Below are 18456 nucleotides of genomic sequence, written 5' to 3'. Positions count from 1 at the left end.
TAGTTGACAGGTCTGCTTTAAGGCCTCACATCTCTCTTGCAGATCACCAGTTTAATTCAAGCAGGTAGATACAAAAGCCTCAGAATGCCACCCAGTCCTACAAGTTTAGATCTTATCTTTCCTGTAAAATAACAGCATGTAAACATCAGACATGGAGTAAAGAAAGAGAAAGACGGGCTGGGGCTGGGGCTCAGCAGTAGAGCATTTGCCTAGCATGTGTGAGGCACTGGGTTCGATCTTCAGCACCACATATAAATAGATAGATTGGGGGGGGGGGGCACTGTGTCCATCTACAACTAAAATTTTAAAAATAAAGAACAAGAGAAAGACCCTGCAAGATACTCTAGAATAAAGAAGGCTCTCCAACTCCCAAATATCAAACCCCACTCCACCCTTCCAGAGGCTTCCAGAGGATCCTGTGAATGACATCATTCTCCTCTCAAATCCTCTGGGATGATTAAAAACTGAAGCTTCTGGAATCAGACATTGTAAAGCTCACCTCCTCCATTACTCATCATGGCCTTGAGCAAATTAATCAACTCTCCGAGCCTCAGTTCCCACAGATACAAAATGAAGAAACAGTGATAATCATACATCATATAACCCTAATTACAGTGCCTGAATCCTAAGTTCTTCCTGACCATGAGCTTTCTCATCACTATGATTAGCAGGGATAACTGCACAGGTCCAGTAGCAATGTTAGCGGTGGCAGTGCTCAGGCGACTTAGGAAGTAAGTAGCAGCAATGAGCTGGCAAGGCCTAAAGAAGTAACAAGCAGAAATTTCACGGGAAAAGTCATCTGTACCCGTGTTTAAAAAGATGTACATTCCTCGCCAGTAAGAGTTAAGATAGCTAAAGGGAAAGGCATTAGGAGTGAAGTACATGCATCAAGAGAGACTGCCCATTTTTGCATTACCATGATGGGGACGCCAATGTCAGGCCACAGAAGGTCCTCTGATGGCAGCTTGGGAGAATTCCACACCACCACCACTTTGTTCAGGTACGGGAGGCCGTTCAGCCTCTCCAAGGAGTTCATGAGCACCTCCTCGCGCTCATAAGTCAACATCACCACTGTGAATTGCTCTCGGGGCACGTTACCACCAAGTGCAGCCTGAAACTCCTTGCCAGAACCCCCAGCCCCACCACCAATAGGCCGAAACCCAGTCCCTGAGCCCAAGAACTTGGCCTCTGAGGGCAACACAGGGTCAAAGGGAGTGTGGGGAAAAAGATGGAAAGGTCCTGGAGCAGAGTTCCAGCTGCGGTAGAAGTCAGTGACGGTCAGAGTGAAGTTGCGGAGGTATTTGGGTGAGGCGTAGGGTGGCTCCGTTTCTACTGGCCCCAGGTCCAGGTCCCCGTTGTCAGCCATATTGGGGTCAGTTCCAGCCGCCTTGCCTGAACGATGGGGAATCTCAGCTGCTACCTCTTCCCGGATGGGAGCAGCTGGGATCTGAAGGCGAGTCCTAATCATGGCCAGCACGGTATTAAAAATACTGTCAGCGGTGGAGAAGTATGTCTCCCAGAGAAAGCGGCCTTGCCGCCTCATGGCCAGCAGATCACTATCAGAGAGACTGCGTAACAGGAAGTGGACCTCGGTGACACGAGGCTTGGGCACCACGAGGGCCGCCTCGTTCCACTGCAGCATGTCCTGGTAAGGAAGCTGGACTTGTTCCCCTAGCACGACTGGGACAGCACCAACTTCCAGGGCTTCAAAGAGCCGTGTTGCACACCCAGATGAAATAACCAAGTGAGGGTCCCCGGGAGTGATGATGAGGGCAAAGGTGGACAGCTTCAGTAACTCCAGGCGGTCCTCCCGCTCCCCACACAGCGCCCACTCAGTCGGGAGACTGGGCTTGGGCTGGTTTTTGCAGGTAAACTCCACCAGGACCTGATCTAACTTGCTGTCCTGGACGGCCTTCAGGGTGGCAATGATCCGATCGTCATAGTCAGCAGGAGGGTCACCTTCCATCTCCTCTTCAAAGGAGCGGGCCTCCTGAAGGCTGGATCTCAAGGATTCGATCTTCTCACCCTGGAAGGTAAAGAGATATTTCCGCTTCACTGGCACCTGTGGTGGGATTTCCATGAAATTGGGTTCTGACATGGCATGGACCAGCGGCGAGACCACCAAGTCAAAGCCAGGTCTGTACTGCGCAGCATAGAAAGTGGACTGGGCCACCATGGCACGGCCTGTGCTGACATTGTATAGTAAATTCTGTGTGTCCGACTTGCGTGACAGGTTGATGATGACGTGGTTGTGTCCATCTGTCCGCCAATGTGGTAGGGAATACAGCTGTTTCTCAAGGTCAGATGGCCGCAGCACGACTGGGTCCTGCATTTCTCCCACTAATACCACATACAGGCAGGCAATGTCTGCATTTTCTGTAACATAAGCATTGGCTCGTGCTGTAGCCTGAAAAGCCTGCTTGACCAGGGGGTCCAGGTAGCTGCCCAAGGCAAACTGGTCACTGTCATAAACATAGACAGGAAAACCAGAGGTGAGAGGGCAGCGGGAATAATCAAAACAGTTGTGCAGGCGGCAACCCCTCGTGACCTTTGGGGGAGGAAGGCCAGTGTCATCCTTCTCTGGGAGCAGTCGGATAGGCAAAGAAAGTTTGGGCTGATTTTGGGCCATCAGCTCTTTGTAAGAATGCTCAGTCTGGCTAATGACATTCTTGAGCTGCAGCAGGTCCTGCTTGGCGTTTTCAATACTCTTCTTACAGGCTTCGATCTTTAGGTTCAGCTTGGCGATTTCACTGTTCAGCTCCTGCCGCTTGGCTTCCAGCTGTAGGAGCTCCTCACTCACCGATTCGCGGATGCGGCAGAGGTCCAGCACGTGCTTCACCTCACAGAGCTCATTACCCGCCCGTGGGCCAAAAATCCGTTTGCCAGCCTCGTCTGCCTCATCCAGCGTGGTGAGATAATAGTGAGCAATGAGGGGGAAGAAAACCAGGATGATGAACAGTGTAAAGCTGAGCCACGTGAGCCGGATGCGGTTGGACCAGCGCAGCATGCAGGTCTGACCTCCATTCCCCACTCCCCCATTCCGCAACATGGTATAACCCGTCATGAGTTCTCTTGCCCCTCTGATCACGTTGGGTCACTCGCCATAACCGTGAGTTTCTAGTCAGAAAAACACAACCTCTTTCTCACTCACACGTTCCTAGAAGAGTGAGTGCACTCCCTGTACAAGGCACCACATAAAATGGAAATTTCATCTTCCTCAGCTGCGAATGACATGGTCCCTGACCCTGTTCCAGCAGGTTTTAAGTTCTGGCTGTTGATCAAAGAGCACGTCCTTAATCTTCACTGAACAGTAAAAGGTACCACATTGCTGCTGAGTTGGAAGGGAGGTACCGCATGATAAAACCCAGGAAAAATACCCTGGAATCACAAAGGCCATTTCAAAGGCCATAGCTCTTGTTCCTTGGCTTTGCTGACCAACAAATATGCATAGTTTCTACTGCACAGTTGTACAGTAGCTAGTCAGGTCCGCTGGCATTAGAACCACTGGCTCTTATCCACGTCTTTGCCAACAGCCAAGCCTGCAAGAGAAAAAGAACCATGTCAGTGTGTTGAAAAGATCATGTTCAACACCACTCCCACCCCAGCACATTTCTAGAAAATGCTTCACCTTCTAGGATCAAACAACGTTGGAACAAGAGTGTGTTTCTCAGAATACTGCCAATCCAAGGCAGAGACGCTGCCCGGCAGGTGTACACTGCTCGTGGTTGGTAAGTGCCCTCAACAGCTTCAGTCTACACCCACCCCCACCCAGCCTCTTCCTGTTTAACTAGATCTAGAGCAGCACTAGCGCCCCATCAAATGATGACCAGCTAAAATCAACAGTGGGCAAAGATGTCTTCAGTAACGATCTGGCCTCATTAGATGAAGAGAAACACCTTCCCACCAATCTTATTAGCAATGTTCACTTCCAATATTCAAACATCCTTTTGAACCACTTAACAAAAAAAAAAAAAAACTCTAAAAGGCTCAATTTCTTAAATTTAGAACTGAAAAGAATTGAAGAGAACTCTTTTGTTCTTCAGCCAGTAGCAGATTCAGTAATCCAGAGACAAAAGGTATTTCCCAGTTTGCTTCTATTTATCTTCCATTAGCAGACACCATGTGCTCCTTCTTAAACCAGAAATAGTAACTTGGCCTTTTAGAAATGAGAGGCATCATTTCTTATCCTTGGGGGACAGATGTGCTATCAGACCACATGCCTATCAGGGCCCTAATCTTCTAAAATGGAGATGAGTGCGTGGAGGTAACAATATGTTGTGTGGCTCTGAAAATAAAGCAGAGCACATGAGGAACTTTTGGCTCTTCCATCTTGAAACAAATCCCCAGTCCTCTTCTCTCAAACTTTACTTTACCATCAGAGGCTACAGAATCTTTCCGCCTGCTCTCTCCACAAACTCAGCATATCTAGAAGTCAGTTATAATACACTGTGCCAAATTCCTGAATGAATATTTCATTTATTTCTTCCCCCAAAAAGCGTTCACATACTCTTGATGCATCTGACAAGCTATCATAACTGGGAGGCTCTAGAACGCACAGTGGTCCTTGACTTCAGGAAATTCTCTTAGCCTGGAGACAAGATGGACATAGTAAGGGCACTGCCATAAGTCAGGGCTCAGCCACTCTCTGCCTCTACCTGAGCTCAAGATGTACAACTATGAAAGGTCTGGTAGAGTCTTCACTCACACGTAAGTAACAAAGAGCTGCTATCAGTGTTGCTAAAAGGTTTCAGTAGAACAAGTGAGAACAAAACAAAACAAAAAAAATCTATCCAGGAAAATACAGAATTTGGATCATCTCAACCTAGATAAGTAACAGCTAGTCAAATACTGCAGAGAACCCAGAGAGGCCAGTATTTCACAGACCTGACATCGCCCTTCTGTTCCAAAGGGCTGACTCTCTCTGCGGCACTGACGGACAGGAGGGCACGGGGTAGAGGGCAAGACGAGCAGCAGCACAACACTCACCTCCTTCTTTCCACACACCAGGAGCCTCCTTTCTCGGGCTTATGTCACTTTATCCTTCCGTAAACAACTTCTTAAAATAGTGAACACCAGGGTTTGCTCTCCTGATTTAAAAAGGAAATATAAAAGAAACACACTATTAGTAAAATACCCAATGCTGAAGGTACTATTGAAGAATTTACTCAGTGTTCCTCTGAAAAAACTCTCCTTGCATAAATAAAAAAAAAAACACAGAATTCACTGTCCCAAAAGACACTCTCTTAAGTGAAAACAATTCTACTGATAACTACACTAGGACAACAGGTACAAAATGGGACCCTCACAGCAAACCACACAGCTATGTGACCCGCTTACGTGCCTGAAGGAGAAATAAAACAGAGCACTGAAATGTGGGAAATCCTTGCCTTTACAAGTAGATGCTGAGCGATTTATAGATGATGGCACACTTGGGATCTGTTTCAAAATAAACAGGGGCAGTGAGGAGGGCCAGGTGAACCAAAAAGAGCCAGAGCTGACTGGTACTGGCACAGAATGATGGGTAAATGTGGGGAATTATCATATTACGTTCTTTGCTTTTGCTTACGTTTGAATGTCTCCATACCAAAAATTCCCAAAAAAATTACATACAGAATGTAAGCAAATTTTTTTTAAAAGTCACTCAGAGACTGACAATTCCTAGTCTAATATATCCAGTGCTACTAACTCACAGAGATGTGAGTAGAAACAAACATTCTAATGGAAACCAAGCTAGGTGCAGTGGCACACGTCCATAAAATCCCCACTACTCAGGAAGTTTGGGGCAGGAGGATCACAAGTTTGAGGCCAGCCTTAGCAACTTAGTGAGATCCTGTCTCAAAATAAAAAATAAAAACGGCTGGAGGAAGATGGAGTTGTGGCTCAGTGGTAGAGCGCTTGCCTGGCATGTGTAAGGCCCTGGATTCGATCCTCAGCACCACATATAAATAAATAAGTTAAAGATCCATTGACAACTAAAAAAAAAGAAAAAAAAAATTTTAAGTGCTGGGGAAGGAGCTCAGAGGTTAAGTACCCCTAGGTTCAGTCCCCAGAACTTATAACTATAATAATAATAGTGGAAACCAATAATTCAACAATAATTCAAAAGAACGCATCCCCATTAACTTCTATCTCTTTAACTGAAATAAGACAGAAGTCAATGTCCAACAGCAGGAACTTCCCTTCCTAAATAGCTAATTAAATTATTTAAAGCACAAAAGAAAACGACACTCAGGATCTCTTCTGTCATTCTCTGGAAAATGACAATAAAGTATCAGGATCTAGAAACAAATATCCCTGCAACACTGATAAGGGAACAACCTCTAGAGACTTAAGTCAAACACAGTACGTGGCTTACTAACTCTCAGTCACCCCCAGAGCATGTAGACCTAACCTGCCAGCCTGCTTCTGTTCCTGACCCCATGACATATCCTACAGAGCAGCCAGGATGCTCTTCTTCAAACACAAATTAGATGTCTCTCTCCCTTTCCGAGGAATCACAGGAGATTCCCATTGCACTATCACCCCTACCCGAGTGCAACGGCCCCCGCTGCTCCCTGTGCTCAGCCAACTTTGGCCACACTGGCCTCCTTTCAACTCCTCGGCCTTGCCAAGCTCTGTACTGCCTTGGAACCTTCAGACCGGCTGCTCTTTTTCCTGGTGACTCTCATCCCTCAGGTCAATTTTCTGAACATCCTCATTTTAAAGTTGCCTTTAATACCCCAGAAGCTTTCTGGCATTAACCTACTGATTTCCTCCGTATCTTTTTGTTCATTCATTCAGTACCACCTTCCCTGCCAAAACCTACCTACTGGGGGCAGGAGCTTTGTCTGCTGGGATCCCTGCCATGTCGCCAGCTCGCAGCACAGTTCATTAAACTCACCAAGTCTGTTAAATGAGTTGTGCCACTGATCCCTTCCTCCTCTGCACACTCCCAGCCCTCGCCTGGATTTCCATGAAACGGTACTTTTTGGTGTTCCCACTCATCTCCCTGACTGCTGTTACCATTCTGCTTCAGTAGGTATAGTCTTCCTCCTACCTAAAGTGTTCCCCCAAGGCTTTTGACAACATCTGTTAAGAAATGGCTTCAACCATCACCTATAATCATACTATCCCCAAAACCACGAGTTCAACCCTAGTCTTTCTGTCTTATACTAGTAGTTCAGTATTCCCAGCTCCCTAAAGATCTCTCTCCTAGCCTGTCGCATGCCTACAATCCCAGCAATCTGGGAGCCGGAGGAGGGGGACCAAAGTTTGAGGCCAGCTCAGAAACTTAGCAAGATCCTGTCTCAAAATAAAATACAAAAATGGCTGAAGATGTGGTTCAATGGTAGAGCACCCCTGGGTTCAATCTACAATAATCCCCCGCCAAAAAAAAAAAAAATCTTTTAAGGATTTTTTTTTTTTTAGTTGTTGATAGGCCTTTATTTTATTTATTTATATGAGGTGCTGAGAATCAAACCCAGTACCTCACACATGCTAGGCAAGTGCTCTACCACTGAACTACAACCCCAGCCCAAAAATAACTTCTTTAAATTAAAATAAATAAGCTGAGCATGGTGGTGCATGCCTGTAATTCCAGTGACCTGAGAGATGAAGGCAGGAGGGTCAGAAGTTTGAGGCCAGTCTCAGTGCCTTAGCAAGATCTTCAACAACTTAATGAGAACTTTCCTCAAAAATGGGCCAGGGATGTAGCTTAGTGGGATGTGGCACTCCTGGGTTCAATTCCCAGTCCAGGGGGTGGAAAAAAGCCCTCTCCTAAGATATGTTACAATCAGCTCAGGCCTTCAAACACTTCCTCTTTCCACTACTTTCCATTATGCCCATGACGCGACATTCCTCCAGCCACAGGAAAACTACCGACCACGGAGCAGCCAGGCCAGGACCCAACCCCTCAGGAAGCTGTCAGAGGCTCAGCTGACCATTCTGAGACACTTTTCTTCATGAATAAGAAGATATCACCAATGTTCAGAGTTGATATAAAGGTTAGAGATAGTGGGGGCTGGGGCTCAGCACTAGAGCGCTTGTCTCACATGTGTGAGGCCCTGGGTTTGATCCTCAGCACCACATAAATAAAATTAAAAGGTACTGTGTCCACCTACAACTAAAAACAATATTAAAAACAAAAAAGATTAGATAGTGAATAAAACACACTGCACAGTATCTAGCACAAATGAAGACACATATTAGCTATAAGCCTTGAGTTATTTTTAACTCCTCCAACTCCTTACATCCATATTGATTTGCCAATTCTTTATTGAAATATATTATGATAATGATGAAGTCTGCATTTATCCCTTTCCTGTATATTTCTTTTATTACTCTACTGTCTTCACCAGTCCTAGCCCACAACAAATTATAATGCCTAATCTCACATTTTCCACCAGTTCACTCTGTATTACCCTAAATCAGTATTTTTTTTTTTTTTAATCTTATTTAGTACTCCAGCTTGAATAATTTCAAGTTCTCCAATCCATTCTTCGGATATATCCAGCCCACTGTAAATGCCATCCAAAACATTCTTAATTTCAAGTACTATATTTTTCAGGTCTAGAATGTCCATTAGACTCTTATTTAGATACAGGATTTCAAGTGCAGAATGGTATATCTATCCATTTTTTTCTCTTTCCCTCTATTTTCTTTATCACATTTATAAGATTTTTTTTTTCATTCATTACTAAAGATTGAACCCAAAGGCACTTCATCACTGAGCTACAGCCCTAGTCCATTTTCTCAATTTTTAAATTTTGAGACAAGGTCTCACCAGCTGGCCAGGAACTTGCAATCCTCCTGCCTCATCCTCCCTCATACCTGGGGTTATAAGCATGTACCTCCTCACCCAACAAAAAATTAATTTTTTTATCTGCTAACTCCAACACCAGGACACTTATGGACTTGAACCCCACCATGATGCCACCTGTCATGAGGTGACACATTACAAAACCAAAAGGGCCTTTGCCAGAGCCATCAGAATGCTGTTCTGACTTTCAGCCTCCAAAGCTGTAAATAAATCTCTTTAATTTATACACTACTCAGCCTCAAGTATTTCATTATTGTGACAGAAAACAGACTAATACAGTATTATAATTAATCTAGAAATGATTTAAAGTGCCCAGGAGGATATGTGCAGGTGCACACAAATACTATGCCATTTTACATAAGGGACCTGAGGTATCTATAGCTTTGGGTACCTGCAGGAGGTCCTGGAACCAATCCCACCCTACCCACATACTAAGCACCTCTGTATTCAATTTATCTTTTTTGTTATCATTAAAGTGGTTACACGTATTCTTGACTCAATCAAGTCAAAAGTTTAATGATATTTCTAACATTTTCTTCCACCTCAAAAGACCCTTAGAACATTACCTGTGCTAACCTACATTGAATTAAATGTCATTATTAAGGTTTTAGCTCCACTTTTTTTATCCTCTCATCATGCTCTCAGTGGCATAACTGATGCCTGTTTATATATTCGCACATGTATTTGCCAATTTTCTTGCTCACAATTTTATTCCTTTTGGCATTTCATTCCTTCCGATAGTTTCTTTTATTCGAAAGCAGTGTCTTCAGTGAGAGTCTGCAAACACACTATTTCCTCCTGATTCTTGAATGTTGACTTAGTGGGGCATACGAGATCAGGTTTTCCTTTTCCACCAACACTGTGAAGAACCCTCTGGATGTCATCATCCTCAGTGAAAAGACATCTCAGTCCAACCTGTACCTTGTGGGAAATCTGACTTCTCATTCGGGTTGCTTTAAAGACATTTTTGTCTTTGAACTTCTGCAGTTTCAATACAAAGTGTCTACTTGTGGAAGTTTTTGGTTTTGGCTCAAAAAAAAAAAAAAAAACACTGAACTTTCTGTATCATAGGTTTCATATCTTCATTAATCTAGAAAATTACGAGCCATTATCTTTGTGAATCTTATCTGTCCCTCAATCTCTCCTTGAACTCCTATTAGAGGACAGGATACATCTCAGACATCCTCCTCCATCCCTTGAATCTCTTTTTTCTCTGCCCCTTGTGCTAGTTTCTGGACATTTCCTCATATTTGTATAGTTTAGGGGTTGGGGAACTTTTTCAAAGAGCCAGTTAATAATTTAGGTTTTGTGTATCCCATATAATCTGTGCAGCATACTTTTGTCTTAAAAAAAAAAAAAATGTTTAGAGTGGGGCATGGTAGCACATGCCTGCAATCCAAGAACTTGGGAGGCTGAGACAGGAAGACTGTAAGTTTGAGGTCTTAGCAGTTCACCAAGACCCTCAGCAACTTAACGAGACCCTGTCTCAAAATAAAGAAGTAAATGAAAGGACTGAAGATATAGCTCAGTGGGAAAGCACACTGGGGTTAAATCCTCAGTGCCAAAATATGTAAGTAATGTTTAAGAATAAAAAAAAATCATTGTTACTTTACAAGCTATAAAAAGCTACAACTAGCCATAGTGGTGCACATCTGTAATCCCAGCAGGTCGGGAGGCTGAGTCAGGGGGATTGTGAGTTCAAGGTCAGCCTCAGCAATTTAGCAAGGCCCTACGCAACAAGGCAAGACCCTGTCTCTAAATAAAATATTAAAAAGGGGCTGGAGATGTGGCTCAGAGATTAAGTGTCCCTGGGTTCAATTCCCCAGTGCCAAAATTTGGGGCTGCAAATTAGTACAGCCACTGGTAAAGCAGTATTAGTCTTAAAAAGACTAGGAATGGAACCACCATATGACCTGGCTATCCCATTTCTTGGTTTTTATTCCTATAAAACTAACAAACAAAAAACCAAGCCACGACTTAGATTTGGCCCTGAGGCCATAGTCATCTGCTTCACTAGCACTCTCTTCTTCGGGGCCTACGCTACTGTGTGCCCTACCCTCTAGACTTTCACCAAACGACTACTCGCTGCCAGAGTCCTACTAATTGTTTTTAAACTTGCCTTCATTTTTATATCAGCACCTTGTTCCTTCTCATATTTTCTATTCCTTCTCTTCATGGGTTTACTTTGTTCTATCTGCTAATTCTTGTCACAGCGGAGGGTGGATCTTGTTACGGCTTAGGCTTGGTAGCTCTGTACTGAGTTCCATCATTGGTAGTCCTATATTTCTGGGAAGTTTGTGTGGTGCGGTTGAGAATGAGTCCCTCTAGAACAGAATGCTTGGCAGATACCTCTGTCATATATTATCAGCCTCAGAATACATCAATTTCTAAATCTGGAGATTCCCACATCCCACCCAGGTATTGAAGTGTGAACACAAAATCCATGGCAGGAAAACCGTGGTCACAAGTTCTCCTTTGGAATCATATCCCCACCCCCACCACCAATCCAGATCCAGACCAAGGGACATCTATATGCTCAGGGGCTGACTTTTTTATAGTCCACCTACTGTCTTACTGACAATTCAGCCCTTTGAAGAGCCACATTCTTATCTGGTGTCTCAATTTTTATGTCACAGTCTCAAGGTTTTTTGCTCATCTCTCATAAAATTAAGGCAGTTACTAAAACTGGTGAACACTCTAGAGCACTGTAGCACTGATCACTCACCAGACGCTTAGATTTCCAACACTCACCCCTCTCCCTCTCCATTTTATTTTAATGAGAATTTACCTTTCTTCTTGAGAACATACTATGCATTTTACAGCAAAGGGGTTTATATTTATACAGGTCTACAATTCTGCCAAAAGCAGAGGCCCCCTTTCCTTTTATCTCTACATATGTGTTCCCAAAAATGGGACACCATATGTTCTTTCTTGTAACCTGATTTCTTCACTAACATTCAGGAACAGTCTACTGTCCCACACTATTAGAAATCCTACTATATGACCATCACTAGCTGAATATCATCTACAATACGGAAAGACCATAACTTCTCTAACCAATCCCTTTTTGCTTGGCACTTAAGTTTCCAATTTTTCATCATTATAATTAGTGGATGATGCAGCTGCCTTCATATAAACATCCACAGAATTTTTTAATGTGAAACTTCTGAGTTAAAGAAAAACATGCTTTCATTCTTGAAATTACTGTCTACTACAAAGATACCCTCCCCACAGCAATACAGAAAACATCCATCTACCAACAGCTCACCAATAATGGCAGAAATGGTGATACTCAGTTATCTGCTGCAGCCCTGCCTTTCCCCTACTATTTTCCACTTTGGTCAGAGCCCTTAGACCAGTGTTTGGCAAAGGAAGAGTTCCCAGAAGCAACTTGTCACTCACAGTAACAAGCACAGATTCTCTCCCTCCCGACCTGAGAACCCAAAAGCAACCAACTCCAAAACTAAGCAGGTGCAAGTTAGAAGCAGCCCAGGCAGCTGTCAGCACTGGAGGACACTATGTTCTCAAGAAGAAAGGTAAATTCTCATTAAAATAAAATGGAGAGGGAGAGGGGTGAGTGTTGGAAATCTAGCTGGAGAGGGCCCATAATTCACGCCAGACTGTGTGGGAACGAGGCTTGAACTATGGTTATAACTAAGCCTCTGCTGCAGTTAGGCATTAATTAAACTCATCCAATCAAATATCACTGTCTTTTCAATCTGACACTTTAATAGGTACAATGTCACTGTAGTGTTTTCATTTACCTTCTTTATTATCTGAATTTGTCTGTTTATCCAGTGCCTGTACTTTTCTGTTCATGCACTACCAGTCCACGTGCTCTGACGACTCTTCTATTTTTAAAACGGCTTTTTCACCACGTTCCCTGCTCACACTACCAGTTCCCTGCCTCACTACAGAGATCCTTTTCAATCCTTTTCAAGGGTTTGCTCTACTGGTCAGCCTGGGCCTACTACTGCTCAGGATGACCTTCCCAGCATGGAGAGGGAGCTCAGGTTGGCTCTCCTGGTCATGCAGCTCCCCTCCCCAGGAGCCAGGCTGACAGACACCAGGAGTGGCATCCTTGGTCTTCCACTCATCTAAACCTTGGTGCCTGGAGGGCACTTCTGAGTCTAACTCCTTCATAAAGTTTTCTCCAACTACAAAGGATTTGTCAGCTCTCTGAACTCCCACTGTACTCAGTATCAAAAGACTAAAAACCAACTATTCATTAGTTTCATTTAAGTAACTTATTTCCAGCTGGATAAAAACTCCTTATAGAAAGGAATTATTTTTCTTACCACTTTAAAATCCCCCTAGGGTACCACATAGTACCAGGTCCCTGCTCAATAAATGATACCAGTTATAAGTCTTGGTTCACATTTTCATTACCAATCAAGTTGGAAATTTGGAGCTCACATGCCTTGAGTTTAAGGCAAATATATATATATATATATATATTATAAAATGAGGAGGGCCAAGAAGAGGCTTGAAGGCCATCAGAACTTGCAGTGGACACCCTGGCTCATTCTCCAGAACATAGCAATGTTATAGAATCTCTGAGCTTAGTTCCTCCTTTGTAAACTGATGCTAAAAAACCTTTACCTAGTGCTTGGATTATTGTAGAGGTTAAACAAGATGTTACAGATGGGGAAAAAAATTGTGGGACACATCTAAAGCAGTGCTAAGAGGAAAATTCATGCATGAAAACTTACATCAGCTGGGTGCGGTGGCACATGCCTGTAATCTCAGTGGCTTGGGAGGATGAGACAGGAGGATCAAGAGTTCAAAGCCAGCCTCAGCAACTTCCAAGGCCCTAAGCAACTCAGTGAGACTCTTTCTAAATAAAATACAAAAAAGGACTGGGGATGTGGCTCAGTGGTTAAGTGCCTCTGAGTTCGATCCCTACTACAAAAACAAAAAAGAAAGACATCAGAAAAGAGGAAAAGTCTCAAATTAATAACCTAAACTCCTTCAAGAACCTAGAAAAATAATCAAATAACACATACGGAAGGAAATAAAGAGCAGAAATCAATGAAAGTACTAGGTTCGTCAAGAGTCTGACAAGCCTGCAAGACTAACAAAACAGAAAAAAAACAACTAGTATCAGGAATAGAATGAGGTAGTCCTGCAGTCCTTACAGGCATCAAAAAGACAGCAAGAGAAGACGACGAACACCTCTACACCCTTAAATGGACTGATTCCTTGAAAAACACAAACTACCACAACTCACCCAATGTAAAACAGACTGTCTAAATTCATCTTATTTAACAAATTGACTTTGCAATTTAACCTCCCCCAAAAAAATCTCCAGCATCAGGTAGTTTCACTGGGAATTCTACTAACTTTTGAAAGAAAAATAAACACTTATTCTACACAGCCCCTTCAAAAGGGAAAAACACTTCCTGACTCACTTTATAAACCTAGCATTACCCTGAAGCCAAAACCAGACCAAGTACCAAAAAAAGAAAGCTATCAAGTATCTCGTGAATACAGACATAAAAACTACTTGACAAAATATGAGAATCTAGAATTCAGAAACATAAAAAAAGAATCCTGCTGTATCACATCTAAGTAGGTAAAGTTTTGTTCGGTTTTGGTTTTCTTCAGACAGCGGCTCCCAGTGCTGCCCAATTTAGCCTTGAACTCAGGATCCTCCTGCCTCATCCTCTTGAAGTAGCTGGGATTACAGGTGTGTGCCACCGCAACCAGCTGGAATGTATTAAGTTGAAAAGTGCTACTTTGATATACTTAACTTTATCTGGAAGCATAAAAATTCTCTTGATTTATTCACACCTTCCTTTACTTCTCCTACCAAGATGCTGCTGTTCTCCCCCACCGTCCGTCTCTCATTAGTTAACCGTGAGTATTTCTGTTTTTAGTCTTCCAACCCGGGCTCTCCACCCCAGCTGCTCTTCTCTGGCTCCTTTCCGCCACTGCCTAAACACAGGGTTCCCTGTGGGTCTGTCCTTGGTCCTCTTCTGTCTTTCTGCCTACAGTTGGCCAGTCAGCTTCAGCTAGCCTGCCTCCACCAACTGGAGGCCTCGCAGATGCACCTTTCCCAGTGGTCAGCAACGAAGCACCGGCACCTCAGTGTTCCAGCAGCAGCAGGGCCACCTTCCACTCCAAGGAGAGGTCGCAACATAGGTGCCTCCCCCCCCCCCCCCCAAAAAAAAAGAAGCCAGAATACTTGTACAGTTAGCAATTAACCCTTCCCACCATGGCTGATGTCCTGCTTTTGCACTCTCTCCTCATTCCTCAATCAAAACTTTTTGCTGAAAAATGGAAGTACAACTCTGGATCTGCAGGCAACTGCTTGAGAGCCGAAGCCACCTCCTGGAAAGCTGAAAAGGCACGGAAGGCAAAGTTCTGCTCAGAGTTCTGTCTGTGGCTGTGCTCCCCTTTCCCTCCTCTCGCCCTACACCTCAGAATGCCAGCGCCTCCTCTGTTGATAAGGAATGTGAGAGGCAGCCTCCTCTCTGAGGCTGCCTCTCACATTCCTTATCAACAGCAAATCCTTGAACTGCCAGCAGGACCAGTACCTTATTCTGTCAGGACTTTCCTTTCAAGAGTCAGTTGATAAAACAACTATTCTTTTTTTTTTTAATATTTTTATTTTTTTTTTTTAAGTTTTCAGCGGACACAACATCCTTGTTTGTATGTGGTGCTGAGGATCGAACCCGGGCCGCACGCATGCCAGGCGAGCGGGCTACCGCTTGAGCCACATCCCCAGCCCGTAAAACAACTATTCTAACTAGACCTTTCTTCCTTTAAAACTAAAACTCTGATACTGAAACTTTCTATCATGGGTTTGGGACTGTTCTTTAGAGTCAATAAAGTTGTATAATTTTCTGCATACAAAAAAAAAAAAATGAAACCACAGAACGGAGTCTCTGGTTTCATGTGGGCTGCTATCACGTCTTACATCTGAAAGGTCTGGAGGGAGAAGGGGCAAAGACAGAAGCTCGACACCTCCCACGTGGGTTCCAATGCACCCTCAACGATCACGGTGCAGGCAGCCAACACGCACCGTGGGCAGGTTCAACCTACCACACCCCTCAGCCTCCTTAGTCCTCACAAAATCCTGGGAGGGAGATACCACTCTTCTTCCTATTTGGTGAGTGAAGACACCACAATACAGAGGTTAGGTAATTTCCCAAGGTCATTCATATCAAATGGTAAATCTTGAATTCTAACCAAGCAACTGACTCTAGGGTCCACACTTTTAATGACCTAACCATTATGGTAAAATGACTGTGATATTAATTCAAAGAACACCGCTGCACACACACATTTTTACATTCTCCATCACTGGACTGATCCGCTGTAACCATGAATAATGATTAATTACAATTGAAACACGTGGTAACACTACTGCAAAACTTAAAGCCAGCACTATATTCAGAGTATTTATCTGCTAAACAAAACAAGAAAATACTGAGTCAGAACAAATACTGTGCCAGTGCACCCAGGGGCTACCTACACACACGTGCACGTAATACTTTTTCTCATTTATGCCAAAATTGGCCCATCAAGAAGGCAGAATTCGGGCTGGGGATGTGGCTCAAGCGGTAGCAAGCTCGCCTGGCATGTGTGCGGCCCGGGTTCGATCCTCAGCACCACATACAAAGAAAGATGTTGTGTCTGCCGAAAACTAAAAAAAAAAAAAAAAAAGAAGGCAGAATTCCATCACAACCCAGGTACAGGTTCTACAAAATTATTTGTACATTGTTGTTGTTATTGTCATTGCCACAAGCGCTTCGAATAATGTGAAGACCGTTCTATATAGGAAATAATTTCAGAAAGATTGTAGAAAGGGTTGGGGCTGTGGCTCAGTGGTAGAGCGCTCACCTTACATGTGCAAGGTCCTGGGGTTCGATCCTCAGCACCACATAAAAATAAACAAAGGTATTGTGTCCAACTACAAATAAAAAAATAAATATTAAAAAAAAAAGATTGTAGAAAGCAATAGTTCAGAGGTTAGTTTATTAAATACTAACAACCCAAATGTACATCATTTCCTGACAAAATTATCTGTCCTGGCCAGGTAGTACCTAGTTCATGAAATCAGGAAGTACACTAATAAGCACTAAAGCAAATACCCCAAGACTATCACTGTCAAGGTTCTGACTTCTCTCCTATTGTTTAAACAAAAGGCACTTCCCCAGGAAGCTAATTGTAGATAAAGAGTAACTTCTAAGAACTGAATGTAGGCCATTCACAAGTTATAGGACATCGAGGCACAGGTTTCCACGGTACAACCACCACAGCAATTTTTTTTTTTTTTTTTTTTTTACAAATAAACTTAACCTGGATATAAAATAAGGAAAACAATATCAGTGATTAAAAACCAAACCAGGCTTGAGAAGCTGGCTGTGTCTTTAACATACCGAGAGTCAAGATTATGATACTACCAGACAACCACAGAGTCAAGCCACTCTTACTAGAGGGACATTAGTAAGTGGAAAACAAGTATTCTTAGGACTCCAAAACAGATTTTTAAGATGGAAGTGTTCCATATCTGCCACTAGCAGGCAAATCACAAACTACACAGAAGGAGCTCTTCCATAAGCAACAAGCCTTCCTTCCACTGCTCAAGTGGGCACAGGCAGTAACTACTAAGCCGATACTGACGAACCCATCACCAACAAACCTGAACCCAGAAATCTCAACTCCCAAAATAAGGTCCTCAATTTGAAAATTATGTCACTGCCTCTGTTTCCCCTACCAGTTAGATAAATTTGCACAAATTAAAATCCAATTGTCTTCCAGCCACTTTTTAACTAGAAATACAAATCAGATCCACAACTCATTTTTTTTTCCCCCAAATAAACCCCAGATCCAGCCTAGGATTACTGAATCAGACTTCCCAAGTGTGAGGCCAAGGATCCTGGAGTTTGACCATGTTTCCAGCTGATCTTAAAGCAAAGTACACATTTCTACCTCCAAAATCATTGGTCTAGTGAAGAACTGATGGTAGTACTCAGAGTGATGATGTCTGAGTCAAGGTAACAACCAAGAAGGACAAACAGCTGCACCTGAATTCCCGCAGGAAGTCTGCAGACTGCATTACACACCCCTGGAGATGGGGCTGGGCAAACACGTGCCTACTGTTCACTTATCTTTCCTATGTTCCAGGTGCTGTACCCCAGATACCCGCACACACAGTATCTCACCTCATCAGCCACAGGGGGTAGGTGCTATTTCTACACTGCAGAGGAAGTGAACCGTGGAGGTAAGAAAACTTGTTAAAGACAATACAGCAAGCAAGCTGAACCAGACATAAATCCAGATCTGCACGACCCAGCGCCTGTTCACTGCTTCTGTCTACCATGTTACTTACAGTAAAACACACTCTGTCTTCATTTGTTTTACTTAATAAGCACATATTACTCTTGTAATTAAGAAAAACATTTTGCTGCAGTTATTTTAAAGTTCACTAACAAGATATAAGTATATTTTTCAGTAGCAGGGACTGAACCTGGGGCACTGCACCATTGAGTTATACTCCCAACACCTTTTATTTTTTGAGACAGGGTCTTGCTTGGTTAGGACCTTGATAAGTTTCTGAGGCTGTTCTCAAACTTGAGATCCTCCTGTCTCAGCCTCCCGAGCTACTGGAATTAGAGGCATATGCTGCATCACCCAGCAACACCACCTAC

General features: G+C 43.5%; 1 protein-coding gene across 3 annotated transcripts in view; it reads right to left on the bottom strand.

Moving 5' to 3' along the window:
* Extl3 (exostosin like glycosyltransferase 3) overlaps positions 1 to 18456 on the bottom strand; it is a 104957-nt gene that overhangs the window by 26434 nt on the left and 60067 nt on the right. For 2 of the 3 annotated variants that reach the window (XM_071610612.1, XM_027926916.2), the window contains exons 2-3: positions 4987 to 5087; positions 917 to 3539 (exon numbers count right to left, since the gene is read on the bottom strand). In XM_071610612.1, coding sequence (XP_071466713.1) covers positions 917 to 3064 — 2148 coding nt within the window. In that variant the 5' untranslated portion in view covers positions 3065 to 3539; positions 4987 to 5087. Of the gene's footprint in view, positions 1 to 916; positions 3540 to 4986; positions 5088 to 16645; positions 16718 to 18456 lie in introns of those variants that run through there. The other variant, XM_071610611.1, reaches the window with a different exon arrangement.

This window comes from Marmota flaviventris, chromosome 3 (genome assembly GCF_047511675.1).
Source record: "Marmota flaviventris isolate mMarFla1 chromosome 3, mMarFla1.hap1, whole genome shotgun sequence".
NCBI classification, from domain to species: domain Eukaryota; kingdom Metazoa; phylum Chordata; class Mammalia; order Rodentia; family Sciuridae; genus Marmota; species Marmota flaviventris.
Note: the sequence above shows the minus strand (reverse complement) of the source record. Positions and strands in the feature narration are given on the sequence as shown.